Raw genomic sequence first — 27,771 nt, 5'->3', positions numbered from 1 at the left:
CAAGCAATTTGCTTCTTGCTGTTTTCTCCATAAATATGTAAGCTGTAACTTTTTACTTCTTAAAGTACCTCTTTAAAAAATAAAACTGTGCGAAGGTATAAAATGCTTAAAAGTGCCAGCACAGATCTGCAGCAGATTTCTTTCCTGAGATGAATGTACACTTCTGGGTAGTGTCAAAGCTTGCCCATTTCCTACTGCCCCCAAACATTTCTGTTGACCCATCACCCTGGTCAACTAAGGCCTCATAGGGCTGAAATCCGTCAACTGATCTTATCTGCGATTGTGTACTGTGGTTCTTGAATAAAGGTGAAGATTTTTTAAGAGCAACTATTGGTGTGCGGATCATCTTTCTATATATGCACTCAGTGAGCACCCAGGAGCTCTTTCATCGGTATGTTGTATGGGTAGCAGCACCATTACTTCGGTTTGAATTTTGGGTTGCCTCAATGGCCATTAGGATTGTATGGGAGGAAGGAGGAGATCTAAACTGCCCTTCACCTATGAGAACAAGTCTTCCATATTTGTATCTTGAATTTACGTAACTATCGCTGTGGCTGACTGTTCTGTGATCTTGAAGTCTAGAGGGCCTAGAACAATCTGACTAAACTGCAGTAAAATGACAAACACATGTAAAATTAATGAATATATACTGTAACCTGTTTACCATTGTACAATTGGATGATTTAAATACAATTGCTGTGAATGCACTTTATTTCTAGATCACTGGGTGTATTGCCTTTGAGATGGAAATTAGAAAAATACCAGAGCTAGGAGCCCCATTCTATGTATATTAAATGGCCAAATGTTTGTGAACCCTTGATCATCACATCTATCTGAGCTTGTTGGACATCCCATTCTAAAACCATGGATATTAATATGGAGTTGCGCTCCCTTTGTGGCTATAACATCCTCCATACTTCTGGAACAGTGTTCCACAAGATTTTGGAATGTGCCTGGTAATGGGTTTTCATTCAACCATAATGCCCTGTACACACGATCGGACATTGATCGGACATTCAAAAAAATCCAGCAACCATGGATTTTTTCCGACGGATGTTGGCTCAAACTTGTCTTGCATACACACGGTCGCACAAAGTTTGTTTCCGAAAATCCGATCGTTCTGATTGCGGTGACGTAAAACACGTATGTCGGGACTATAAACGGGGCAGTAGCCAATAGCTTTTGTCTCTTGATTTATTCTGAGCATGCGTGGCACTTTGTGCGTCGGATTTGTGTACACACGATTGGAATTTAACCGATCGGATTTCGTTGTCGGAAAATTTTATTGCCTGCTCTCAAACTTTGTGTGTCGGAAATTCCGACGGAAAAAGTCCGATGGAGCCCACACACGATCAGAATTTCCGACAACACAATCCGATCGCACTTTTTCCGTTGGAAAATCCAACCATGTGTACAGGGCATAAGAGTATCTGCGAGGTCATGTACTGATGTTTGACAAGAAAACTTGGCTGGCCATCTTAAAGGTGTTCAGTAGGGTTGAGGTCAAGGTTCTGACGTTGAATGAGAACACCTGGCTCACGATTGCCATTCCAATTCATCCCAAAAGTATTCAGTAGGGTTGAGGTCAAGGTTTTGATGTTGGATGAGAAGACCTGGCTCTTGACTGGCATTCCAATTCATTCCAAAAGTGTTCAGTAGGGTTGAGGTCAATGTTCTGATCTTGGATTAGAAGACCTGGCTCATGACCAGCATTCCAATTCATCCCAAAGGTGTTCAGTAGGCTTAAGGTCAAGGTTCTGATGTTGGATGAGAAGACCTGGCTCATGACTGGCATTCCAGTTCATCTCAATGGTGTTCAGTAAGGTTGAGGTCAAGGTTCTGATGTTGGATGAAAAGACCTCGCTCACAACTGGTGTTCCAATTTATCCTAAAGGCCATTTGGCCCCTTATTGAAAAAAGGGGCCAAATGGCTACTTACAGTATTTAAAATTCATATGCGCATGTAAAATCCTAAGCCAGCAACCAAAATGAACACCCGCACTTCCAGGGTCACGTGGGGAACGATGGCGTCAGCGCGTAGCACCACCCGACATGTTTCGTCACACGTGTGAGTTTACAGTGAAGGATTCACCAGCTGCTCCATCGCCCTTGGGGGCCAAGCTTTATTACCCTGCAGAGGTTATTCTGTTTGCTTGCTCGACTATCCTAGCGATAGGTGGTCCCTATTATCTGGTAAGTGTCCTTGATTACCACATGTGGTGTGCCATCGAAGACTTCAAACGAATCACTTGGTGGTGGAATACACACTCATTTCATCTTTATTGAGACTTTCGTTATTATATTGAAGGACTTATTTATTCATTCAGTAAATTTCACTATTTTCAAAATTTTTTGCACATTGCACTTTATTATGTTTTACTTTTAGCATGTCATAACACTATAAGCAATACACATTGACTAGCGCAATTTTATTTTTATTTATTTCTGATGTTGGATGAAAAGACCTGGCTCACGATTGGCGTTCCAATTCATCCCAAAGGTGTTCAATAGGGTTGAGGTCAAGGCTCTGATGTTGGATGAGCAGACCTGGCTCACAATTGCCATTCCAATTCATCCCATCCCAAAGGTGTTCAGTAGGGTGGAGGTCAAGGTTCTGATGTTGGATGAGAAGACCTGGATTCTGACTGGCATTCCAATTCATCCCAAAGGTGTTCAGTAGGGTTAAGGTCAAGGTTCTGATGTTGGATGAGAAGTCCTGGCTCATGACTGGCATGCAAATACATCTCAATGGTGTTCAGTAGGGTTGAGGTCAAGGTTCTGATGTTGGATGAAAAGACCTCACTCACAACTGGTGTTCCCATTTATCCCAAAGGTGTTCAGCAGAGTTGAGGTCAGGGCTTTGCGAAGGCCATGTTGAGTTCCTCCACACCAAACACATCAAACATCATGTCTTTATGGTGCTGGCTTTCTACATGGGGTACAGTCATCCTGGAACAGAAAATAACCTCTTCTAAACTGTTGCCGCAAAGTTGAAGACACTCAATTGTCAAAAATATCTTTGTTTAATGTAGCATTAACAGTACCCTTCACTGGACACACACATCTACAAACCTTTTATCATTGTACAGACCTGTCTGCTAGAATGTTTTTACGTTAAAAAATAACAATTTATAAAATATAACACATTATTAAAAAAAAAAAATGCCAACTTAAAGTGTTGTAAAGGCAGAAGTTTTTTTTTTAATCTTAATGCATTATATGCATTATGATAAAAAGCCTTCTGTGTGCAACAGCCCCCCTCAGCCCCCCCAATACTTACCTGAGCCCAATCTCAATCCAGCGATGTTGCACGAGAGACTCAGCTGTCTGGGACTTTCCCTCCTCATTGGCTAATACAGCAGCTGTCAAAGTCAGTGAGCCAATGAGGAGAGAGAGGGGGCAGGGCCAGGCCACGGCTCTGTGTTTGAATGGACACACAGAGCAGTGGCTCCACTCAAGGGCCCCCATAGAAAGCTGCTTACTGTGGGGGCACTTAACAGAAGGAAGGGGCCAGGAGCACAGAAGAGGGACCCGAGAAGAGGAGGATCTGGGCTGCTCTGTGCAAAACCATTACACAGAGCAGGTAGGTATGACATGTTTGTTATTTTTTACAAAAAAAAAAAGACTTTAGTATCACCTTAAAGTGATTGTAAAGCTTTGTTTTTTTTGTTTTTTTGTTTTTTTTTTTTAAATAACAAACATGTCATACTCACCTCCACTGTGCAGTTCGTTTTGCACAGAGTGGCCCCAATCATCCTCTTCTGGGGTCCCTCGGTGGCGCTATAACCCCCTAGGAGAAGCGCTGTCCAGGGGGGGGGGGGGTACCTTGCGGGCGCGCTCCCGAGTCCAGCATTTGCGTTCATAGACACAGAATGTAGGACTAGGCCTCCGGCGCCCGTGTCATTGGATTTGATTGACAGCAGCAGGAGCCAATGGCTGCACTGCTATCAATCTATCCAATCAAGAGCCAAGAACCCTGGACAGAGAGGAAGAGCGCATCTCCGCCATGGGAATTAGGGGCTCAGGTGAGTAAAACGGGGGGGGGGGGGGATGTGTCAGAAGTTTTTTCACCTTAATGCACAGGATGCATTAAGGTGAAAAAACACAAGGGTTTACAACCCCTTTAAAGTGTATGTCCAGCCAAAACTTTTTTGCTTACCTTTGGATATAGTGGAGAAGGATTACAACCCCTGTTAGATTTTTACTGTCACCCAGGGCCCCATTAGAGAGATTTTCCTCCTTTCCTGTCCTGCTGACCAGACAGGAAGTGAGGAGAACTCTGCAAACAGCAACACAAACAAATATAAATGCATTTCTTTAGTAGAGTAGAAGGCTCTAATGCTTTTTTCTGTGTCTCTCTTACATATATTCCTGCACTTCCTGTCTAGTGAAACTGTTGTCAGCAGGACAGGAAGTGAGGACAAATATTTAGAATGGAGCCCTAGATGGAAGTAACAATCCAACAGAGGTAAGTAATCCTTCCCTGCTCTATCCAAAACTGAAAAAAAAAGAAAGTTTTAGGCTTGACATACACTTTAAATATTGGACTCAATCAGCGACAATGGAAAAGATTAATTTTCACATAAATACATAGAATTCAGAAGTCCTGATAACAGAATAATGAGCTTTTTGTGGGAGACTATCATGCAAGGTTTTAATGGAATTTCCCTGAACTTGTGGTGTCATGAGCGACATAAAAAAAATATTATATGGCCTCAGCCTAATCATCGGCTTGAAAGTGAACCGATTTGGCAACCTTTAAATATTCAGATAATTACTATCAAATATTTGCCTCGCTGACACATAGCAAGAAGCGGTCAGCAGATTCTTTTAAATGAAAGCCAGTTTTGTGCGTAGATAAATGGTCTATTAACTGCGAAGAGCATATCGGAGCAGGGAATAAAAACAGATGGAAATGTAAGATTATAACTCCTAATTGTTTTTCATATGCAGAGTGGTAATGGAGCTAACATTGATTGTGGTACAATATATATTTTACATCTGGTTAAGTTTTGTGAGATATTATGGCTGCTGTCGCTAGTTAAAACATAATTAATTGCACAATTGTGGTATTAAAAGGGAATGTAGAGTGGTTTTGTATTCGTTTCATTTTTATTTTAATACGAAAAAGACTAAAGTATAAACCTTTTGAAAATATATCCTTTTGGTAGTCCGCAAAATTTTAAATAATTGCCTATGAATGTTAGGAAGAGTTCTACGCTCCTATCGATACAGTTTTCTTATCATGCGCTGAAAACATCCAGTTGCTTACAGAGACCAATACAGTGCCTTGAAAAAGTATTGGTACCCCTTGAAATTTTCCACATTTTGTCATGTTACAACCAAAAATGTAAATATATTTTATTGGGATTTTATGTGATAGACCAACACAAAGTGGCACATAATTGTGAAGTGGAAGGAAAATGATAAATGTTTTTTTACAAATAAATATGTGAAAAGTGTGGTGTGGATTTGTATGGCGCCCCCCTGAGTCAATACTTTGTAGAACCGCCTTTCTCTGCAATTACAGCTGCAAGTCTTTTTGGGGATGTCTCTACCAGCTTTGCACATCTAGAGAGGGACATTTTTTCCCATTCTTCTTTGCAAAATATCTCAAGCTCTGTCAGATTGGATGGAGAGTGTCTGTGAACAGCAATTTTCAAGTCTTGCCACAGATTTTCAATTGAATTTAGGTCTGTACTTTGACTGGGCCATTCTAACACATGAATATTCTTTGATCTAAACCATTCCATTGTAGCTCTGGCTGTATGTTTAGGGTCGTTGTCCTGCTGGAAGGTGAACCTCTGCCCCAGTCTCAAGTCTTTTGCAGAGTCTAACAGGTTTTCTTCTAAGATTGCCCTGTATTTGGCTCCATCCATCTTCCCATCAACTCTGATCAGCTTCCCTGTACCATCACAACATGATGCTGCCACCACCATGTTTCACGGTGGGGATGGTGTGTTCAGGGTGATGTGCAGTATTCGTTTTCCCACACACATAGCGTTTTGCTTTTAGGCCAAAAAGTAATATTTTGCTCTCATCTGACCAGAGCACCTTCTTCCACATGTTTGCTGTGTCCCCCACATGGCTTCTCACAAACTGCAAACGGTACTTCTTATGGCTTTCTTTCACCAATGTCTTTCTTCTTGTCACTCTTCCATAAAAGTCAGATTTGTGGAGAGCACGACTAATAGTTGTCCTGGGGACAGATTCTCCCACCTGAGCTGTGGATCTCTGCAGCTCCTCCAGAGTTACCATGGACCTCTTGGCTGCTTCTCTGATTAATGCTCTCCTTGCCCGGTCTGTCAGTTTAGGTGGACGGCCATGTCTTGGTAGATGTTCAAAGCTTGAGATATTTTTTTATAACATAATCCTGCTTTAAACTTCTCCACAACTTTATCCCTGACCTGTCTCGTGTGTTCATTAAGGTTCTCTAACAAACCTCTGACTTCACAGAACAACAGTATTTATACTGAGATTAAATTGCACACAGGTGGACTCTATGTACTAATTAGGTGACTTCTGAAGGCAATTGGTTCCACTAGATTTTAGTTAGGGGTATCGGAGTAAAGGGGAATGAATACCAATGCACGCCACACTTTTCACATATTTATTTGTAAAAATGTTGAAAACCATTTAGCATTTTCCTTCCACTTCACAATTATGTGCCACTTTGTGTTGGTCTATCCCATAAAATCCCAATAAAATACATTTACGATTTTGGTTGTAAGATGACAAAATGTGGAAAATTTCAACGGGTGTGAATACTTTTTCAAGGCACTGTATGTGCGGCGGCTGGGCACTAAAGCCTACCTTTCTTTCCACCACACACGCAGTCGGCAAGATGTTAACTTGTTAAATATACAAATATTTAACATATAAATATTATATATATACAGTGAGGACAGAAAAGTATTCAGACCCCCTTACATTTTTCACTCTTTGTTATATTGCAGCCATTTGCTAAAATCATTTAAGTTCATTTTTTTCCCTCATTAATGTACACACAGCACCCCATATTGACAGAAAAACACAGAATTGTTGACATTTTTGCAGATTTATTAAAAAAGAAAAACTGAAATATCACATGGTCCTAAGTATTCAGACCCTTTGCTGTGACACTCATATATTTAACTCAGGTGCTGTCCATTTCTTCTGATCATCCTTGAGATGGTTCTACACCTTCATTTGAGCCCAGCTGTGTTTGATTATACTGATTGGACTTGATTAGGAAAGCCACACACCTGTCTATATAAGACCTTACAGCTCACAGTACATGTCAGAGCAAATGAGGTCAAAGGAACTATACTATACTATACTATACTATACACACAGTAGCTCACAAAAGTTAGTACACCCCTCACATTTCTGTAAATATTTTATTAGATCTTTTCATGTGACAATACAGCTTGTATAACAGAAAAAATTTGCTGTCCCCTCAAAATAACTCAACACACGGCCATAAATGTCTAAACCGTTGACAACAAAAGTGAGATACACCCCTAAGTAAAAATGTCCAAATTGGGCCCAAAGTGTCTATATTTTGTTGCCAGCAGTTTAGACATTAATGGCTGTGTGTTGAGTTCTTTTCAGGGCACAGAAAATTTACACTGTTATACAAGCTGTACACTCACTACTTTACATTGTAGAAAAGTGTCATTTCTTCAGTGTTGTCACATGAAAAGATAGAATAAAATATTTACAAAAAATGTGAGGTATGTACTCTCTTTTGTGAGATGCTGTATATACTGAGAACTAGCTTCAAGTGATAGAGCTTTTAAGGATACCTCCACTCACTTTCTTTTTTTTTTTAACAGTTTTTCTTGCCCAATTTTATTAAATAAAATTCAGTAAAACAAAATTGATGCCTCTCCCTTTCAGAGGTTTGCAAAACAACGAATCATTAGCCTCCTGACCTACACATACATTACTGCAACTCTGGTCATACTCTTCAGGCCCTTGTTTTGTCTCTCACAGACCATCATCTCACCAACACTTGGAACATACACTTAGCAGCCCCTTGGTGGAGCCCTCATGACTCTTGGGCAAAGACCTCTGTCTGCTGGGGTTGAGCCCAGAACCATGTTCTCTCCTAAAAGCCCAGAACACACCTGCCCAATTAGTGTGCTGGTTGTTCTAAAAACACAACCCCAGGATTGGAGATTTCATCCCTCCCAGATCTCGACAAAATCTCCAGGCACAAGGTCCCAAACAAGGTTTTACAAACCAAATTAGGAAATTGAAAAGTCAGTTTCCCTGGAGCTCCTCAACTTTCCTGAATGGGATTCCTCGGTCATAATATCTTTTTCCACCATGGCAGAGCATAGCACTGTAGTTTCCTTGCGATTAAGCTAAACCAAAAGGGTATATTTAACAAGTTATTCTTTTCACATAAGAATGGGTCAACTTAAAAAAGTACGAGAACTAGAAGTGCTAGAACAGACTCTATAGATTAGGGGTCTCAAACTAGTGGCCCTCCAGCTGTTGCAGGACTACAATTCCCATGAGGCATTGCAAGGCTGACAGTTACAAGCATGACACCCATAGGCAGAGGCATGATGGGACTTTTTGTTCCACAACAGCTGGAGGGCCACCAGTTTGAGACCACTGCTATAGATAAATATTGGTTACCGCCGCCGAGAAGCTTCGAGCACCCTGTATGTTGTATGCAAATACAGAGTTTTGATCAACTTTTGACGTCAGCTTAAAATACTAGGACTAACCATATAGATGAAGATTAGTCACCACCCCTGAGGAGCCCTGAGCAAAATGCAAATGTAGCATTTTAGTAAAATGCTGGGGCATCCAGCAGCACATCTCTTCATGCAGTACAGGGCCTAAGTAGCCTACTGAGAGGACCTTCACATGTCATTGTTAGATGGACTGGAAGCTGCAGGTAGAGACAAGGTTTCTAAATCCATGAAACACCAATATTGAAGTCTTTGGGTTTGGGTAGCTCTTGGTGTGTACAAGGGTTCTGGTTGACAGCTCATGGACACAAAGGGGTCCCTAGGGGACACAAGAAATACAAAAAAAAAGAGTACTTTTTTAAATTACCAAACGTCAAAATGACGAGACAACCCATTTCAAAGGTCCTAACGAGAACACTTCATCAAGACAAAAAATACTATGAATCTGTCTCAGTGTTAAACACATTCTCCAGCAACTGATAGAAAATAAATATTTAAGGGTACTGCTCAGGCACAATTGACATTCCTAGATGTTTTTTCTATAAGATAGCAAATCTTTACTTTTTGAACTCAGGTCCACTTTGAAGACTCACTGATCTGTAGTCATCTGTGTTCAAATTTTTCTGACAATCCTGAGTAACATTGTCTAGTCTTCACATGCAGCATTGCTAGCCAAAACTGGAAATCCAGATTAATGTTTTTGCACACACCAAAGAGAAAAGACAACCTTCATTTACAGCGGAGAAAATCAGAAATAGAAAAAAATTGGAGGCAAGTCACTTAAAATATACTGTAAACATCATACAAATTGAGTTCTTTTTGATTCTGTACATCTTTCAAGGCCGAGAAAGCCTTCAGGCAAACTAATGTGTTAAGTGAACTGGAATTCAACTTCTTACTTTCTGAAATCTGGTGCGGTGTGTTATCTCTAATGTGTTCCTTTTTTCCACTTTCTCATATTTTTTTTTTTCTTCTCTCTTACAGAACCTGGCTTCTTTCCCAACCACGGTGTGACGTATTCTGTATCTCCTCTTCTTCTCTGTGTCTTGTCTCTCACACTAGTCTCCCTCTTACGCACAATCTAATGTAAGAAGGAATATCCAGAATTAATCTTCAAGACGGGCAGTGGAAGAAATAAAAAAAAAAAATACAATTACACAAGAACATCGACAAAAAATTTAAAAAAATCAACAAAAACATAAAAATAATTTTTTTAGAAGGAATCCGACACTGTGAGGGAACAAATTATGCATTTTTGAAAACCGTGTCATTGACTTTCTACGCCTTCTAATGAACGAAAGGACACTTTTGGGTGGATTTAATCAGTGACGTTCAGTGACTACGGAACTTTTTTGGGTGGGCTCACCTTTGGAGACGTCTAGAACCCAGGTGCTCTTACAAAACACATGGAAGAATTTTAGAGGGCGGAGAGGGAAGAGAGTGACTGCAAATCAAAATGAACCTCATTAGTGTTTTAGGAGACATTAATAATTTGCTATTTTACCCCCCCTTGCAACGCTGAAGCAACTTGCAAGCCACTTCAGCTCTGGAAGGGCAAAAGTTTCAGTGTAGTTGCTCTACGTACCTCATTATCATTCTTGAAGGGATTTTTCTCAAAATGAAGCCCAGACGTCTAAAGTCATCTCCCCTGCCTGACCTTGTGTCTAATTCGCCGTTACTGTGTACATTACCTCCAGTCCCTTACCCTCTCACCAAACGACGGCAACACCAATAAATGAGTATGAATGGATTTTATACCATATTTCTGCAAAAGCGATGAACGTCAAATAATGCTAACTACAACAGAGCAAAATATGGAATGGATGTGGGAAAAAAAAGTACAGTAGATGTCCATCTTAATAAGGTCTTCTTTATAAATCAATATGAGATCTTGGTATTCATTCTACAACAAATTGGATGCCCATTTGTATCACCATCTCCTGGCCCTTAAAATAGTTTTTTGGACACCTCAAGAGTGTGGTGGAAGACAGTGTACAAGTTTGGCAAATAGTCATGGATATGGAGAACCACAGCTATGGATTGGAAAGATGGGTGATGATGGGTTGTTTAAAAGATGTTGTACCACCATTTCAGGGACAGCAGGGCAAGTATGCAAGTAGAAAAATAAAATATGATAAAACATTAGGATAACTAAGGGACAGTGCACAGTCCCTTCTAGTTTCATATGCCTGTCATTCATCAAATGTGTCTGTGACATTCTTGTGGGTATTCTGCAGACCCTAATCCCCTCTCACAGACAAAAAAGAAGGGGAGCCAAGGGCCTTGAGTATTGTCTGAATGTTAGCTGTCTGTCTGCATGGTCCTATCACTGATTGCAAGCCCCCAGGCCCGCACTTACTACTCATTGCATTATGCTGATACGAGAATGGACTCAATCCTTGCGGGCTGTTAATGTTTGTGATTTGCACTGGTGCCGAGTTTGAAAGGGGCTTAGGTTAGTTTAACAAGCTTCTGTTGCCCAATTTTCGTTTTTTTGTTTTTAAATTTGGGTCTATAATTCCCAGGATGCCTCCATAACTGTCTTCTAAGCTTCTCCAAAAAAAATAGCCACCACCTGGGGAGATCTTACTGGTGTTATCCAAAAGAAAAACAAAACCTGCCCCAAGTGTGTCTTTGTCTTGGCGTCTCTTCGTCCATCCATTTATCCATAACCGATACATGTGCGGCCGAAATAAAATGAAACGGTCCCAACGAGAGCTTCCAAGCTGTGCATCAAAGCAGTGCATTCTGGGATTTCACATTCTCCATACCTACATGCTGGGGAGAAGGGAGGGGGCGGGAGTTGCCTTTATGTTGGGGCACTTTATTGCTCATCACTGAAAATCCAAGGCATTTTTTTTCTTGATTTGTTGGGGGTATTTTTGTTTTCTTTTTGCAAAAAGATAAAAAAAAATACTTGTGAATATTGGCAACAAATGTATAAAGTGTTATAATATAACAGAGACAAACTCTACTTTGGTATTTTGGTGATATTTTGTCTTGCAGACTGTTTTGGTCTTACTTTTCATAGGAAGTCGATTGACTGAAATTTCTTTGGGTTCCAAGTCCATTAAAACTAAGTGGCAGTTGAGAGACCACATGACACTTGGCAATTTTTGGTGAAAATCTAGAGATTTTGGAAACATTTTACCATTTTAGCAAAATTAATTGGAGTCAATGACAAGGTGAAAATAAAGTGCATCTAAATACTGTTGTGTGACTGTCCAAACAGGTCCCAAATCTAGTAGCAATATGATGCATAAGCCCCATATAGTTAAAAAAAAAACATCCTTTACCTATCCTGAGTGAGCCGAATTTTCCTTCATTTGTGTTTCACCACTTCCCAGTTACTGCCAGTCCCAGTAGAAGGGTTTGGGCAGCAGAAGCAGTGCTGTCTATCTAGAACGCAGTGGGTGGAGCTAGGTGTGGTCAGCTGCCGATTGACAAGCTACAAACTTTAATAAGCAGTGACAATGCTAACAACCATACCCCCTGCAACATATACTCATCCCCCTATTGTGAAAACAGTTGCAACCTACACAATGGCGACAACGCTGCTCTCAATTCAGAAGCATTGCAGCAGTGTTGTCACCCCATAACAGGAAGATGAATTAAGTGAATTTTACTGGACCATCATTGGCCTCATCAGAAAGCAGACAATAAAGGTAAAATAAATGTAATTAATAGTACACAAATAACAACTAAACCCACAAAAAAATGGAAAGAAAAACACAAATACAAAGAATATTTAAATGAAATAAATGGAACTACCTGAAATACACCCCAAGCTTACATTAAATCTTAGGAACTGCATTTGAATCGACTTTAATCAGCATGTGGCTATTGGTCTTGGTCAGCCTGCAAAATGCTGGAGTACAAGATGGCAGGTTTGGGTTGGTAGAGAAGAACCATAGACTGAAGCCTAGTGTGGAGATGGAGTAAAACCAATTTCCTCAGAGAAATGGGACTTTGAATGGATCACAGTCAGGAAATATGTCCTTTTGGATGATCTGTCGCCTTGACAGCTTCTGGGCTTTGGTTCATAGTTGGTCTTTTAATTCTGTGTTGTCATGTATATGTTTTGGTTTTTATCCAATGCTTTGTATTGTGTTTTTCACCATGAGTTGTCTATTCATGTAATAAAATCTAATTATTTTCTACATATTTCCTCTCTGTGATCCATTCAAAGTCCCATTTCTCTGAGGAAATTGGTTTTACTATATGTATATGGGGATGGGATCAACAGACAGTTTTCCGTCAGTTAACAAAGGCAAATCTTTTTCTTTACCTAGTGTGGAGATGGAAGGCTATTACTAGCCATTTTGTTGTCCCTATTCAAGTCTTAAGGGAAAATATATGATTTCTTTTTTATTACGGGTACTTATATAACACCGTCAGTTTGTGCAGTGCTTTACATATGTATTATACATTCACATCAGTCCCTGTCCTCAAGGAGCTTACAATCTGAGGTCCCTAACACATTCATACATACACATACTAGGGCCAATTTTAGACAAGAGCCAATTAACCTACCAGTATGTCTTTGGAGTGTGGGAGGAAACCCAACCAGGCACAGTGAGAACATGCAAAATCCAGGCAGGTGGTGCCATGGTTGGAATTTGAACTGATGACCCTAGTGCTAGTAGGGGGAAGTGCTCACCACTTAGCCACTGCGCTGCCCACATAATCTTAAATCTACATCTCACCACATGTAAAAAACACATTATCACATTATCTAGTTATGTGGAACTGTACGGGTAAAAGAATTTGTAGTCACAATAAGATTGGGCGGTAAAATGACCAAGAGGGCACTAAATGAAATCTATCCATGAATTAACAATACGCCTTACACAAATGGAGGAAGGACTTCTGGGCAAAGCCATGTGTGTAAGTATACACCAAAACAGCTGGCAGCACATTGCATATAATACAGTACATCAAAATATCAACCAATTGATGGTACGGTGTAACCTATAATATATGGCTAAATGTGTGTGGACACCTGACCTATTATATTGGCCAAAAGCATGTGGACACCGCACCAAATGATTCAGTTCAGATATTTCTGTACTGTTTAGGCAACTGCATACAAAGACATTTTAGATAATTGTGCACTTCCAACCTTGTGGAAGACCCAGCAAGTCATGGCTTGGTGTGGAGGAACCTCAGTGTCCTACACAGGGCCCTGACCTTAACCCTACTAATTATGTTTGGCATGAATTTGAATGTTGACTGCGAGCCAGGTCTTCTTATCCAATGTCAGTACCTGACCTGACAAATTATGTTTTTGACTGAATGGGGACAAATTCTCAAAGACAGACAAAATTCTTTAGGAAAGTCTTCTCAGAAGAATGGAACGCAAAGGAGAGGCAACTCTGTAATACTGCCATTTTGAAATAGGATGTGTGGCAAACTCCAAGAGGTGTCATGGTCAGGTGTCCACGAATTCTAGACCATACGGTGTACTTGGGTATTACTTTAGCGCATATTAATTGACTATATACAGTACATAATTTTAGAATGTATACTGTATCTATATTTTCCCAGTCCGGAAGGCCTGACATATTGTATTTTTCCAAGGTGGCACTTTAGTATTGCTTCCAAACTTCAATATTCACTCTAAATGTTTTTAATTAGTGAGCCTAACTAATAACTCCTATTTTTCCTCTATTTAACAAGCACCAAAGAGAACTCTAACATATCAAAAGTGCCAGCAGAATACCCATGTGTATAAGGGTGCAATATTCTTTATTTCTGAAAACACTTTTTCTCTCCTGAGCTCCGAAAACAGCGAAGAGCCACAACTTGAAACACAAAATTGAAATTAAAGTTGTAAATATGCGGTGATGGCGAATTCCCCAACATCGTAAATTATTCCCATATATTTCTGTAGCACATTCTGAGATTACATTACTATTATATTAATATGACAAATAGCCTTCTCTCTAATTAGTTTATACTCCCTCTAAAGAGGCAAATGAAATTATTTCTTAACCATGAAATTGTGTGAAATGTTTTTGTGTGTGTACAGTGTATGATTTAAAGCCTGTCTCTGGGCAAATATTTTATAAATAAAACGAAGCCCTTTCAGGTTTTGGCTCTGGCTGCAATACTAACACCCTACCAACTCTATCCAATGCAGTTCTTTTTCTTAGTCACAAGATGTTCTCAGTCTTTTTTGAGATGAACACATCCAGGGAAACTCAGCCCTCTGAAGATGATGACAGGTCTATCATCAAACATAGAAGACATACAGTACTTCACTTGGTGTAAGTCTTGGGGCTTACACCCCAGGAGTTTCTCCATCGGATAAATTCTCTCCTTCCTGCAGCTGGGTCCAGACCAAAGTCTAGCTCTCAGTACTCATCAAGGGTCACGTTTCTGACTTCTCTAACTTGTTTCAGAAACCTTTGGCCTCTCACTTTTTGATCACACATGTGTACACAAGGTTTACCATGTAGCTTCCCCCTGTTACTCAGTTGAATCTGAATCTGATTCTCTTTGCAGTTTGAGTGAAACAGAGATACTTTCTCTACTGTCACCCACAAGGTGGGGTTTTCTGTGTCCATCATCTTTGCAAGACAAGTGTCTGACTTAGCGGTGTTTTGGTAGTGTCAAGGCCCAGGACTTCCTTCTTGCCTAAATCGGTTTCAGCTTTTCATAGCAACCAGGACATTGTTCTTCTTTCCCTCTGTCTGGCTCCAATTTACCAGTTGGAAATTTCCCTCCATTGTCTGGGTGTGGTTCATGCTCAGGCTGACCATCAGCCAAACTTATGGTCTCAAGGATCAGGTTCCACCCTTTCCTATCAAGGTGCACTTTACTAGATCATCAAGTGCTTCTTGAGCTCTTTGGCATCAAGCAACTGTTTCTCAGATTTGCAAGGCTGCTACTTGGTCTTATGTTGACACATTTCATAAGTTCTACAAGGTGAGCATTGCGGCCTCATCTGATGCCAGCTTTGGGTGTAAGGTCCTTCAGGTGGCTCTTTGAACTGCAGACAGCCCCCGTTTGTATTGTTTTTGGATGTCCTGGAGATTAGAGACTTCCTGTCTCTCAATGGGAAACCAACAAAGAAAATAGGATTTTTGTATTATAAAATCCTTTTCTTGAAGTCCATTGAAGGACACAGGAAGTGTGTTTATGAGCATACTCTTGATACCTCGTTGCTACAAAACTAAGGCATGCTGGAAGTGGGAGGATATCCTGGGCTACAGCTTTTTTTGGTTGCCAATGTTCAATCGTCCTGTAGGTGGCAATATAACTCGAAGGTCAAAGACTTCTTGCTGGCTGGCTTTGTATGCAGGGACATATTGGAACAAAAAGGTCTTCCCCTAACTGTTGTCACAAAATTGAAAGTGTGCAATTGTCTAAAATATCTTTCTATGACGTATGATTAAAAGTACTCTTCAACACCTGAACCTAATTTTTAGCTCAGCCTTTCTCAACCCCTTTAACATGGAGGTATCATTGAAACAACATTTATGTAGGCTTCAGGGAACCCCTGCTAATAATTATTATATCTACAGCTCATGGTACATTTGCGTGTAAGTTGAGATATAAGAATAAATAAAAGAATGCGGCGTACATGAAGCGCTTGACACCCAGGGCTGCTCTATATAACATAATTATTTTCAGTAATAATAATAATAATAAAAAAAAGTATTAATAATAACGGCATAAAGAAAAATGCAGACAGTGAAAATGTTAGTGGTCTGAGGAAATCCCTTTCATTGGTGGTCAGTGAAATGTCCTCTTTAATGGTGGTCAGTGAAGAGCTCCCTTAAAAGGGCCCTCTTAGATTGGTGGACAGTGAAGTAGGCCCCCCTAGATTGGTGAACAACGGAGAAGTTCCCCCTTAGATTGGTGGCCAGTGGAGAAGGACCCCTTAAAAATATAATTGGTATCAGTTTTTACTTGAGATGACATTTTTTTTTATTGGTTATGGAAGCCCTGAAGTGAGATTTTGCTCCAAGCTAACCAAAAACTGAAAATGAGAGTGGGACCTATGATGTAAGTTATTTGTTTGTGAGCTGATTGGACAACCTCCTTATGTCCTGTAAGAGAAGCAGAGTGACAGTCACACCTGACAAAGAACAGCGTGGTGACGTCAGGAGCGACGTGCTGACTTCAGTATACCATAGTAACATCTGTTTGATTGACCTAGGAACTTTCAATCTACCTTGCTGTGGTAACACATTCAACTTGGGTAGAGACCACAGTGGTCTACAACCTTTCATTTCAAAAGAAAACATTATGCAATTTTTAAATCCATATGTGAGTGGGTCAACTAAAATGTTATCACTTACTATATGTTAGAGGTGGGTACTTGTTTATCAGCTTAGAATGCATTGTAGCTTAACTAGGGGAGAAATGTAAGTACAAAGAGTCATCCAAGTAAATGAAAACTTTGTATACGGGGTATGGAGAAACTCAGTTGGGCTGAATTATTCACCCTTGAGAAGAGGAGAAAATAATCACCTTGTATAAATGCATACAGTGCATCTGGAAAGTATTCACAGCGCTTCACTTTTTTCACATTTTGTTATGTTACAGCCTTCTTCCAAAATGGATTGAATTCATTATTTTCCTAAAATTCTACAAACAATACACCATAGTGACAACGTGAAAGAAGTTTGTTTGAAATCTTTGCAAATTATTAAAAATAAAAAATGAAAATATCCCATGTACAAAGGTATTCACAGTCTTTGCTCGATACTTTGTTGAAGCTCCTTTGGCACCAATTACAGCCTCAAGTCTTTTTGAGTATGATACTACAAGCTTGACACAACTATTTTTGGGCAGTTTCTCCCATTCTTCTTTGCAGGTCCTCTCAAGCTCCATCGGGTTGGATGAGGAGTGTCAGTGCACAGCCATTTTCAGATCTTTCCAGAGATGTTTAATCGGGTTCAAGTCTGGGCTCTGGCTGGGCCTCTCAAGGACATTCACAGAGTTGCCCTGTAGCCAGTCCTTTGTTATCTTGGCTGTGTGCTTAGGGTCGTTGTCCTGTTGCAAGACTCGCCCCAGTCTGAGGTCCAAAGCGCTCTGGAGCAGGTTTTCATCAAGCATGTCTCTGTACATTGCTGCATTCATCTTTCCCTCAATCCTGACTAGTCTCCCAGTTCCTGCCGCTGAAAAACATCCCCACAACATGATGCACTGTAAATGGTCTGTATAGTAAACTGGAAAGCTGGTTAATTTAAGGTAATCAAAGAAGACACGGGGGTGCTCTATATGTATAGAAGAGGAAAGGTTTAACCTCCTTATATGGAAAGAGTTATTCGCAGTAAGAGCTGTTAAGATGTGGAATAGTCTTTCACAATTTCTGGTTGCCAGATTGCTTCAAAGAAGGAATGTGGACTGTTGATCCAGGGACTATCCAGTTGCCTTAAGTGATTAGGAAATCATTTTTCCCACTTTTGGAGCAAATTTCCCCATACTTTATAACACTTCCTTTCTTCGGATCAACTGCTGATTAAAGCTAAATTTAAGGTATGGTGTTTTGGTTTTCTTTTTGCATAGTTACATTGGTACAGCATGGACCAATGTACAGTATGCATATTTCACACTTGGCTGATCCCTGTGAAAACAGAGTTGCTGCTACTATAGTGATCCTTGCTGTCTTCCAGGTCCAGGGGGTGCCATTCAGCGAACACCTTGTATTTTCCTCAATGAATACAAGACATTCTCTGATTGGATGAGGTGGAGATAGTGATGTCACCACCCAACCTGTCCACCTTGTCAAATCATTGGAAAAATTAGAAGGCGTTCTCTGAATGGTGGCCATGCCATGTGAACAACCCCTGTGCTCATGAGCTCAAGAGCAGGGCAGCCGCTAGACATGGCACCTGGAAGACAGCGAGGATCACTGTAGTAGCAGTGTTTACTGTGGTGATTCTCTGTTTCCACAGGAATCAACCCGGTATGGAATATACACACTTATACTTTGGACCAAGCTGGACTGATATAACTACAGAAAAAAAACTATACTGGAATTTACTATACATGGAATTTGGCTTAAATAGTTCTCATGGTATTTATTTTTTTTAATTAAAATTTATGGGTGTTTCTTTTTTTTGTCCATACTGCATTACTTTGTACACACATTTCTATCCTTATTTCACTCAAGAAAAATTAGGTTTGGGAAATAATGTGTAGCTGCTTCTTTCTGATTGAAGTACAAGGAGCATTCAAAAAGTTTGTGGAAAATCATTTTATTGAGAAAACTAAGCAAGCATTTTAATATTACTGCTGGCCGCCAGCTTTGTTGTTCCCAGGTACGTCGCGGGGTAACTTTCGGGTTTACAGGCTCCCGCCCGCGCAGCGTGTCGCATGTGCTGTGGTTGGACACCGCATGAGTTTGTCAGCAGGCTCACAGCCAATGACTTTGGCTGTGAACCTGCTGATGGCTGTGGCCAACCACAGCACAGAGATCACTATGTTTGTAAATACAGTGAACAAAGCTGGCTGCTTCTTTCTTCCTGATCTCACTTACCATTCAGAGCTGAGAAGAGGGAGAAAAGCCAAACAGTCTGTAAGGTATATCAGCATACATGCATTTGTTGCATTTCATTTTATGACGGAAAGTTAAAAATAAAAAAAACAAAAGAAAAAGACGAAAAACGTTTTTTTTTTCAAAATTTTCAGTCTTTTTTCGTTTATATAATAAAAAATAAAATAAAAGAATGCTTTATTTGTGTGAAAAAGTGATATATGTATAATTTGGGTGTTGCATGACCGAGCAATTGGCAGTTAAAGTAGCACGGAATTAAATAGCAAAAGATGAACTGGTTGGTCATGAAGGGGGTAAAACCTTCCGGAGGTAAAACCTTCCGGAGGTCAAATGGTTAGCATCTGCTTATTATGTAAGTGTTTTGAGAAAATTAGCTAAACATCTAGCCAAAAAGCGCCATCATCTTCCATTGCGGCAATGCCCCTGCCCATTCCTCTTATCATTTAAGGGCAACATTTCCAGAATTTCAGTGGGAAATCATTAGACTTCCACCTTATAGTCCTGATTTAACACCTTCTTTTTATTTCCTAACTTGAAAAACATTTTGAAAGATACCCATTTTGATCCCACCAATTAAATTCTTAGGGCCCTCAATTCTTCCAGGATGGTATAAATGGCTGGTATCATCGCTTACAGAAGTGTCTTGATGTGGATGGAGCTTATGTAGAAAAATAAAGGTTTTTCTTAAAATGTTGTGCTTTTGATTCAATTTTTCCATGAACTTTTTGAATACTCCTCGTATAGCATTCGGTGGGACCATGTCTACATCCTGGAGCTTCCACAATGATCTCAAAGCTCAACTTTCAAGTTTTGGACCTGAAAAAGGAAGAGTAACCTCTCAAAAAAGAATATAATCAAAAAAAATAAATAAATCAAAACCCTGTTACCTGTAAAAGAAGATGGTAAATACCCACTTTTTGAGTGCTCACGCCATTGAAGACCATTCATGCGTTCCTGTCCCCTTAAGTCCTATGGGTCCCCTGCAGATCTCAATGTTTCCTCTAAAGGCTGGTACACATGGGCAGAATATTGTCCGGTACCGGCCAGTTTAACGGAAACCGGGTCCTGAGGAGCCTTCTCGATTGAAACCAATCGAGCGTGCACCATGTAAGGTGTGGGTTTGGAGTACTCCCTTGGCATGGAGGGTTCTGAGGGGCCCGGAGCATCCTGATTTCAGTGTGCTACCTGGTCTGGGTATGGGCTGGAAAGGTGGAGAGCCCACAGTGTCAGGGGTGCTCTTAGTATCACTTGGTCATGGGAAATCCACTGTAAGAAGGGGAACAAGGCCTCATCACCTAAGTTTTTTTCTACCATGCGCCTAGATGGGCTAGGCCTTTTGGGTAAGACCAGGGCAGTTTTTGCTACCAGGCCATGAGGCCTAGCCAATGCACCTGCATCTGCACTATTTAAATAATTTATTTCCCTCTCGTGTTTTGTCACTTTTCACTTTTGTCTGTGTTTCTTTCACTTGGATGGAGGGTGTGGTTCCTCCTGCCTACCCTGTAGTCTAGGGGGAGGATGCATCAGGTTCCTTCCTCCCCACAACTTGGAGGTCTCTCTTCAGGGGAGCTCCTCACCTGGTACTTGGTGGGCTTTGGCTGACCATGAGGAGTGGGGTCCGCCAGGCCTTTTGGCTGGGTGGATCAAGTTGAGCCTTGCCCCTGTCAGGAACCTTGCACCCCGAGGGGGGGGGGGGGGGTCAGGGTAGAGTCCTACTTCTTTGGGAGGTAGGCTAGAGACACACCCTTAAGTGCACTTTTTGTGTGTGTGTTTCACTTGCACTTTTTTGTACTCTTATGCCCCGTACACATGATCAGACATTCCGACAACAAAATTGATTGGATGTTGGCTCAAACTTGTCTTGCATACACACAGTCACACAAAGTTGGTCGGAAATTCCGAACCTCAAGAACGCGGTGACGTGCAACACATATGACGAGGCGAGAAAAATGAAGTTAAATAGCCAGTGTGGCTCTTCTGGCTTGATTCTGAGCATACGTGGCACTTTGTGCGTCGGAATTGTCTCCACACGATCGGAAATTTACGCGAATGGATTTTGTTGTCGGAAAATTTTACATCCAGCTGTCAAACTTTGTTTCGGAAATTCCGATGGAAAAAGTCCGATGGAGCCTACACACGGCCGGAATTTCCAACAACAAGCTCCGATCGCACATTTTCCGTTGGAAAGTCGGACCGTGTGTACAGGATGTATTTTTCCAGAATTGTATTAATATCTGCCTGGAGTTCAGCTTTAAAGAAAGCAGAAGAAGAATTTTTTATTTATAGAGTGGATAAGGGTTTAAAAAAATGGCATAGGGTTTTGTTTGTTGTCTATGTCAGCTTTTCTTACTTCCTGTTGTGTCACCAGAACAGGAAATAATCTCCCGAATCAGGAACCAGACAGTAGGAAAACCCCCAACAGAGATCCCAACCTTTCCCTCCATCAATCCATCACTAAAAAAAATACCAGAAAGTTCTGGCTTTGGTTCTTCTTGAACGGAAACTAAAAAACAAGTACGGGATGTTTCAGTCCCCTTATGTGAAGCTATTTCTGATGTCTATTCATTACAGCGCACTTTGGCAGACCGCCAGCTGACACAGCCACCGACGCAGCAGAAAATCTGGAGTAAACACTCTTTGGAATCGTCATATTTCAGCCATAACGCAGAAGAAAATGTTTAATAATGATCCTCAAATCAGCTCGGTGATAAGTTGGCACAAATTCATTTAAAAATCGGAAAAAAATGCTTTAATTACGCCGCATGCCGCAACTCCTCCAGGCGCCGAGCCTTAAATTTATATCAGCGCATTAAAACTGACGTTTTTGCTATCGTTTTGCCTTCGAAATGGCGCTATTTAAGACGAAGTGCTCATAAGTGCTGAGTTGCGCTTTTTAGAGGAGTTTGGGGAATGTTTTTATTCACATGGGAAACTATATTGTAGCAGTTTTGTGTCTTTTAAAAAGTGTTTAAGAAAACAAAAGAGATTTCCTATAAGGTTCTATTGACAAACAAATAAATACACAGATGAAATATATAAGGAACCTGTTTGAACCCTTTACAATGGCTAGACTTGGCTCATTAAATGGGCTGCGACACCCAAAGCCAGTAGGTGGGGCTCCCGAGCTTGCCACGCTGTGATTGGCTCCACAGTGCGGACTCCATTGGGAGCTGAGCGGACTGTCTCAGCTCAGTCACAGGTTTGGGGGTGCCTATGGAGGGCTCCCCAGAACTAGACAGCAATGTATATGTATCGCTGGCCTCTTGAGTGTCGCAAGATAAATCAGTACCCCTCTGGTTGCCCTGGCCCTGTGAGTCCTCTGACACCCTGGGTTCACATAATTTTTCCGTTAACCGCTACCGGACCAGCCGGAGGCAGGTTGGGTCCCCTGCGCGAGCCGTCGTAGCTGTACTTCGGCTCTTTAAGACACCTCTGGCGGCACGAGTGCGACCGAAGCGTGTCCTCTGAACTGATGCGAGTGTCTGGCAGCGCGATGACCGCCAGGCACTCGCGATTACTCGTTACAGCACGAGAACGGGGATGTATACACACACATCCCGGTTCTCTCAGGGGAGAGGAGACAGATTGTGTGTTCATACTAAGTATGAACACCAATCTCTCTCTTCCCCTAGTCCAGTGATGGTGAACCTTGGCACTCCAGATGTTTTGGAACTACATTTCCCATGATGCTACACTGCAAAGTGCAGGAGCATCATGGGAAATGTAGTTCCAAAACATCTGGGGTGCCAAGGTACGCCATCACTGCTCTAGTCAGTCCCATCCCCCCTACAGTTAGAACACACCCAGGGAACACAGTTAACCCCTTGATCGCCCCCTATTGTTAACCCCCTCCCTGCCAGTGTCATTTATACAGTAATCAGTGCATTTTTATAGCACTGATCGCTGTATAAATGTCACTGGCCCCAAAAATGTGTCAAAAGTGTCCGATTTGTCCGCCGCAATATCGCAGTCCTGATAAAAATCGCTGATCGCCACCATTACTAGTAAAAAAAAAAAAAAATAATAAAAATGCCATAAATCTATCCCCTATTTTGTAGGCGCTATAACTTTTGCGCAAACCTATGAATATACGCTTATTGCGTTTTTTTTTACCAAAAATATGTAGAAGAATACATATCGGCCTAAACTGAGGAAATGTTTTTTTCTCAAATTGGGATATTTATTATAGTAAAAAGTAAAAGATACTGGTTTTTTTTTTTTTTCAAAATTGTTGCACTTTTTTTTGTTTATAGCCCAAAAAATAAAAAATGCAGAGATGATCAAATACCACCAAAAGAAAGCTTAATTTGTGGGAAAAAAGGGGCGTCAATTATGTTTGGGTACAGCGTCGCACGACCGCGCAATTGTCAGTTAAAGCGACGCAGTGCCGAATCGCAAAAAATGACCTGGTCATGGAGCAGCCAAATCTTCTGGGGCTTTAATGTTTTAAATAACAGCAACAATAAGTAAATACACCAAAATTGGTTAAATCCGAAATAGTTTACTTAATGAGGTGAATGGAAAAGAAATCAAATAGTTAACTTGAGCTTACGCCCCAAAATGTTGTCTCTCAAAGAATGTTATGGATAGCAAAACAATTATCACCTCTAAGATTCAAATATTCAAACAGTGAATACTATAATCTCTATTCTTTAAAAAAGTGCATATAATGTTTATGTGAATAGGCCACAGGAGAGCAGAGGAATGGCTCTTATGTGTGTCAGACCCCTCTCTACTGCTCCTTCACACATAAATAGAAAAACAGCAGATAAACAATTACAACTTTAGCAAACAGGAACTGTATTACAATTCGACCTGCTCTTACAGAGAGTTCTTTGGTGAACTGCAGCTTTACAAGCTTCAGCAAAACAAATCCCTGAAATGGAGAGGGAGGTGAAAGTAGTCCTGTGTTGCTGTGTGGCAATCCGGTTCATCTTCAACTAGCTCTTAGGTATATAATTGCATGCAAGGAATATTGAATGGTAAAGCAAAATAGATGGTGTATAACCAGCAGACAATATTCATGTGTAATTGAGAACTGTAATTGGATTCACAGTGATCACTGACTTAAAGATGTTACATTTCTGTGGAACTACAAGCAAAAGCAGAACAATGGATGGCAAAGATGTCCGTGTATAGTGTCTATGATATGCTGGAACAGATCCTTGAACTAAAGATGGTAATGAGTGCAGGAGACCATGATGTCTATATACAGTGTCTATAAGACTGGGCTATCACCTGCTCACCACTCTGAAACAGATGAGGATGATGAGGATGATGATCTCTCAGGAATGGGACTCAAGAGATGACACCCGGCCTCCGTCACACCGCCCCACACAAATATGATATCCCTGCAGTGTGGATGGAACAAGGACGGCCTCCGGGCTGCCGCCGGACAGTGAAAGCGAACTGTCCGCAGGTGTCCTTCCAGATATTCGTTGGGTAACTCCGCCAGAGCAGGCCGCAACTCAGCAGCAGCTCACTCTGTAACAGATTCCCTGCATGCAGATCCACGCCGGTCCCAAGAGAGTGTGCCAGGCCTCAAGCATTCCCTCTTATAGTCCCTCCCAGCGGTCTGCTCTTCTCCATCAGCCAGCTGGTAGTTGTAGTTTCACATAATGCAGACAGAGGGCAAATCCTATCTGTATGGACTACATGTCCCAAGATGCTTTGCTCTGTCTTGTCTCTAATTAAGGAAGTAGCAGGATATCCCACACTGGAACACTAGAGGAAAACAGCTTCCCCTGAAACAATGCCACACAGCATCTTCTGACTGCAGGAATAGGTAGGTATCCAGCTCCTGGCTACATCTACAAGACGCTATTGGGAGCCACCCCTACTGAAGTGCCAGTTCTGGGGGCACCCATTTAAAGCTCCCCAGAATGCGACAGCAATGTACATGTGACACTATTGGGAGCCCCACTTACCAGCTTCCGGTGGGTAGTTCTTGACTGTGAGCTGAGTGTGACAGCTCGGTCACAGTTCTAGGAGCTCCAATGGAGGGTTCCCTAGAACAAGACAACAGTATCTATGTGATGTCAATAGGAGCTCCGCCTGGTGGCTTCCAATCATCAGTAATTGACTATAAGCTGTCAGCAACATCTTAGTCACAGTTCTTGGGAAGCCAATGGAGGGCTTCCCAGAACAGGATAGTAACATATACATGACACCTTGGGAGCTCCGTCTACCAGCTTCTGATTATTAGTAACTGATGGTGAGCTGTCTCTGTGACAGGTAGGTCACAGTTCTGGCGCCCCCAATTGAAAGCTCTCTAAAACAAGATAGCAACTTACATGCAAAGCTATTGGGAGCCCCACCTACCAGGTCCCAATCGTCAGTAATTGACCATAATCTGTCGGTGACAGCTCGGTCACAGGTCTGGGGCGCCAATGGAGAGCTCCCCAGAACTAGATAGCAACCTATATGAGATGCTTTTGGGAGCCCCACCTACCAACGTCCAGTCGTCAGTAATTGACCATGAGCTGTTGGTGACAGCTCGGTCACAGATCAGGAGACCAATGGAGGGCTCCCCAGAACTAGACAGCAACATATACGTGAATGCTATTGGGAGCCCCGCCTACCAGCGGGGTCATCAGTAATTGACCATGAGCTGACTGTGCCACAGCTTGGTCACAGGTCTGATGGTACCAATGGAGGGCTATCAGAACAAGACAGAAATATCTATGTGGCGATGTTGGAAGTCCCGCCTGGTGGCTTCCATTAGTCAGTAATTGACCATACGCTGTTGGTGACAGCTCGGTCACAGTTCTCAGGGATTCAACAGAGGGCTCCCCAGGACAAGACGACAGCGTATATGTGTAATGATTTTGGGAGCCCCACTTACCAGCTTCCAAGTGTTCGTAAGTGACCATAAGCTGTCAGTGACAGCTCAGTCACAGTTCTTGGGGCCCCCCAAAGCAGCACAGCTATGCATACATGCAACAGCTGGGCCTTAATGCCCACACACCCTACCACCACTGTCGTAGAGGGGTTCACCTCCCAGAGGATTTATATTTGTGGCCATCCAGTACTGGGATATACATAGTTCTGCCAGACACAATCACATTTTCCCTAAAGCCTCGTACACACAATTGGATTTTCCGCAGACAAAGCGTCAGACTTTTGTCCGAAGGGTGTTGGCCGTAAACTTGTCTTGCATACTATTGGCAGCCTTTTAAAAAATTACACTCGCCTGCTCACATTTTGCAAGTGAAGTTTGAGGGCTGGCAAGGAAGGGCTGCCTGGGGGGGGAGAGCACTGCCGGCCAGCGGGTTGTATGGGAGCCCTTTTCCCAGCGCTCACGGAGGGGGAAGAGAGAGGAGAGAGCTGGCTGGATGATTCAGAGCACAAGAGACATCACTAGCGGCTTTCATTTCAATAGCCGAGTGTTCCCTGCACTCGCTGTCACACACAGCCCCGCCCCCTGGCCTCAGGGAATTTGATAGACAGATTACCCGTCCAACCCGGGACGAGTGATGTGTATCAAAGTTCTCCGGCCAGGGGGCGGGGCTGTACGGGACACCGAGCGGTGGGAACACACAGCAATTTAAAACAAAGCTGTTCCAGTAATATCCCTTGGCGCTCTTATCATCCGGCCAGCAATGCTCTTCTTCTCCTCTGCTCCCCTGCATAATGAACACGGGCAGGCTGCATTGCTGAACACGGTGAGGCTGCATTGGTGGACACGGGTGAGGCTACATTGGTGGACACGGGTGAGGCTGCATTGGTGGACACGAGAAGGCTGCATTGGTGGACCCGAGAGAGGCTGCATTGGTGGATCCGGTTGGGCTGCATTGATGAGCATGGATAAAGTTGCTTAATTCTGCATAAAACATTTAAGGGTAATTTCATGATATAATTTATGAGGGCGTGTTTACGGGCGGAATTAGGGGCGGGGCAGGGTAGGGGTTGGGTGGGGAAACTGGGGGCGAGTAACCCTTGAGGCCTGGCTAGTAGCTCAGGACTTGAAATTTTGAGCCCTGCTAACGGCACACAATTGTCGGCCAACAAACACGAACGTAGTGACGTACTACGTGGCTCTTCGGCTCTTTAGCGCCACCCTTTGGGCACCTTCTGCTAATGTTGTGTTTGGTGAGCATTAATTCCGAGCATGCGTGTTTGTACTGTTTTCTGACGGACTTGTGTACACACAAGTCCGCGTAAAATTTATAAGCTTGCCATCCAACATTTGTCCGCGGAAAATCCGACAACATTTGTCCGATGGAGCATACAAACAGTCGAATTTTGGGCCAACAGTCTGTCATCACACCCGTCGGAAAATCCGATCGTGTGCACGAGGCTTAAGAAAGCAAAATTTGCGGCTAATTCCGGCAAATTTATGGTCAAGGATATTACACTGCGAAATCCTGCAGGATTGCTCCACTCACCCCTAATGGGGGATACGTCTACAGGATGAAGCGGGGGTCTCCCATAAATATTACACATGTGGCCATCCTTTGGACCCCTTATCAGCCCACCGAGCGATAGCAATCTATGGCACGCGGAGGCTCTCCGCAGAGTTGGAAGAACTCATCCATCCGCTCCTCACTGTTGATAACCTTGTTATAC

General features: G+C 42.1%; 1 protein-coding gene across 3 annotated transcripts in view; it reads left to right on the top strand.

Annotated features, from left to right (window-relative positions):
• IGLON5 (IgLON family member 5) overlaps positions 1 to 27,771 on the top strand; it is an 859,278-nt gene that overhangs the window by 526,556 nt on the left and 304,951 nt on the right. Inside the window, exon 8 of one of the 3 annotated variants that reach the window (XM_073601838.1) lies at positions 9,675 to 10,105. The exons of the other annotated variants lie outside the window; for them this stretch is intronic. Within the exon in view, the coding sequence (XP_073457939.1) occupies positions 9,675 to 9,775 (101 nt within the window). The 3' untranslated portion in view covers positions 9,776 to 10,105. Of the gene's footprint in view, positions 1 to 9,674; positions 10,106 to 27,771 lie in introns of those variants that run through there. 3 annotated transcript variants of the gene reach the window in all.

This window comes from Aquarana catesbeiana, linkage group LG10 (assembly GCF_042186555.1).
Source record: "Aquarana catesbeiana isolate 2022-GZ linkage group LG10, ASM4218655v1, whole genome shotgun sequence".
Taxonomy (NCBI): Eukaryota; Metazoa; Chordata; class Amphibia; order Anura; family Ranidae; genus Aquarana; species Aquarana catesbeiana.
The sequence above is the reverse complement of the archived record's forward strand: the minus strand, read 5'-3'. Positions and strand labels throughout refer to the sequence as shown.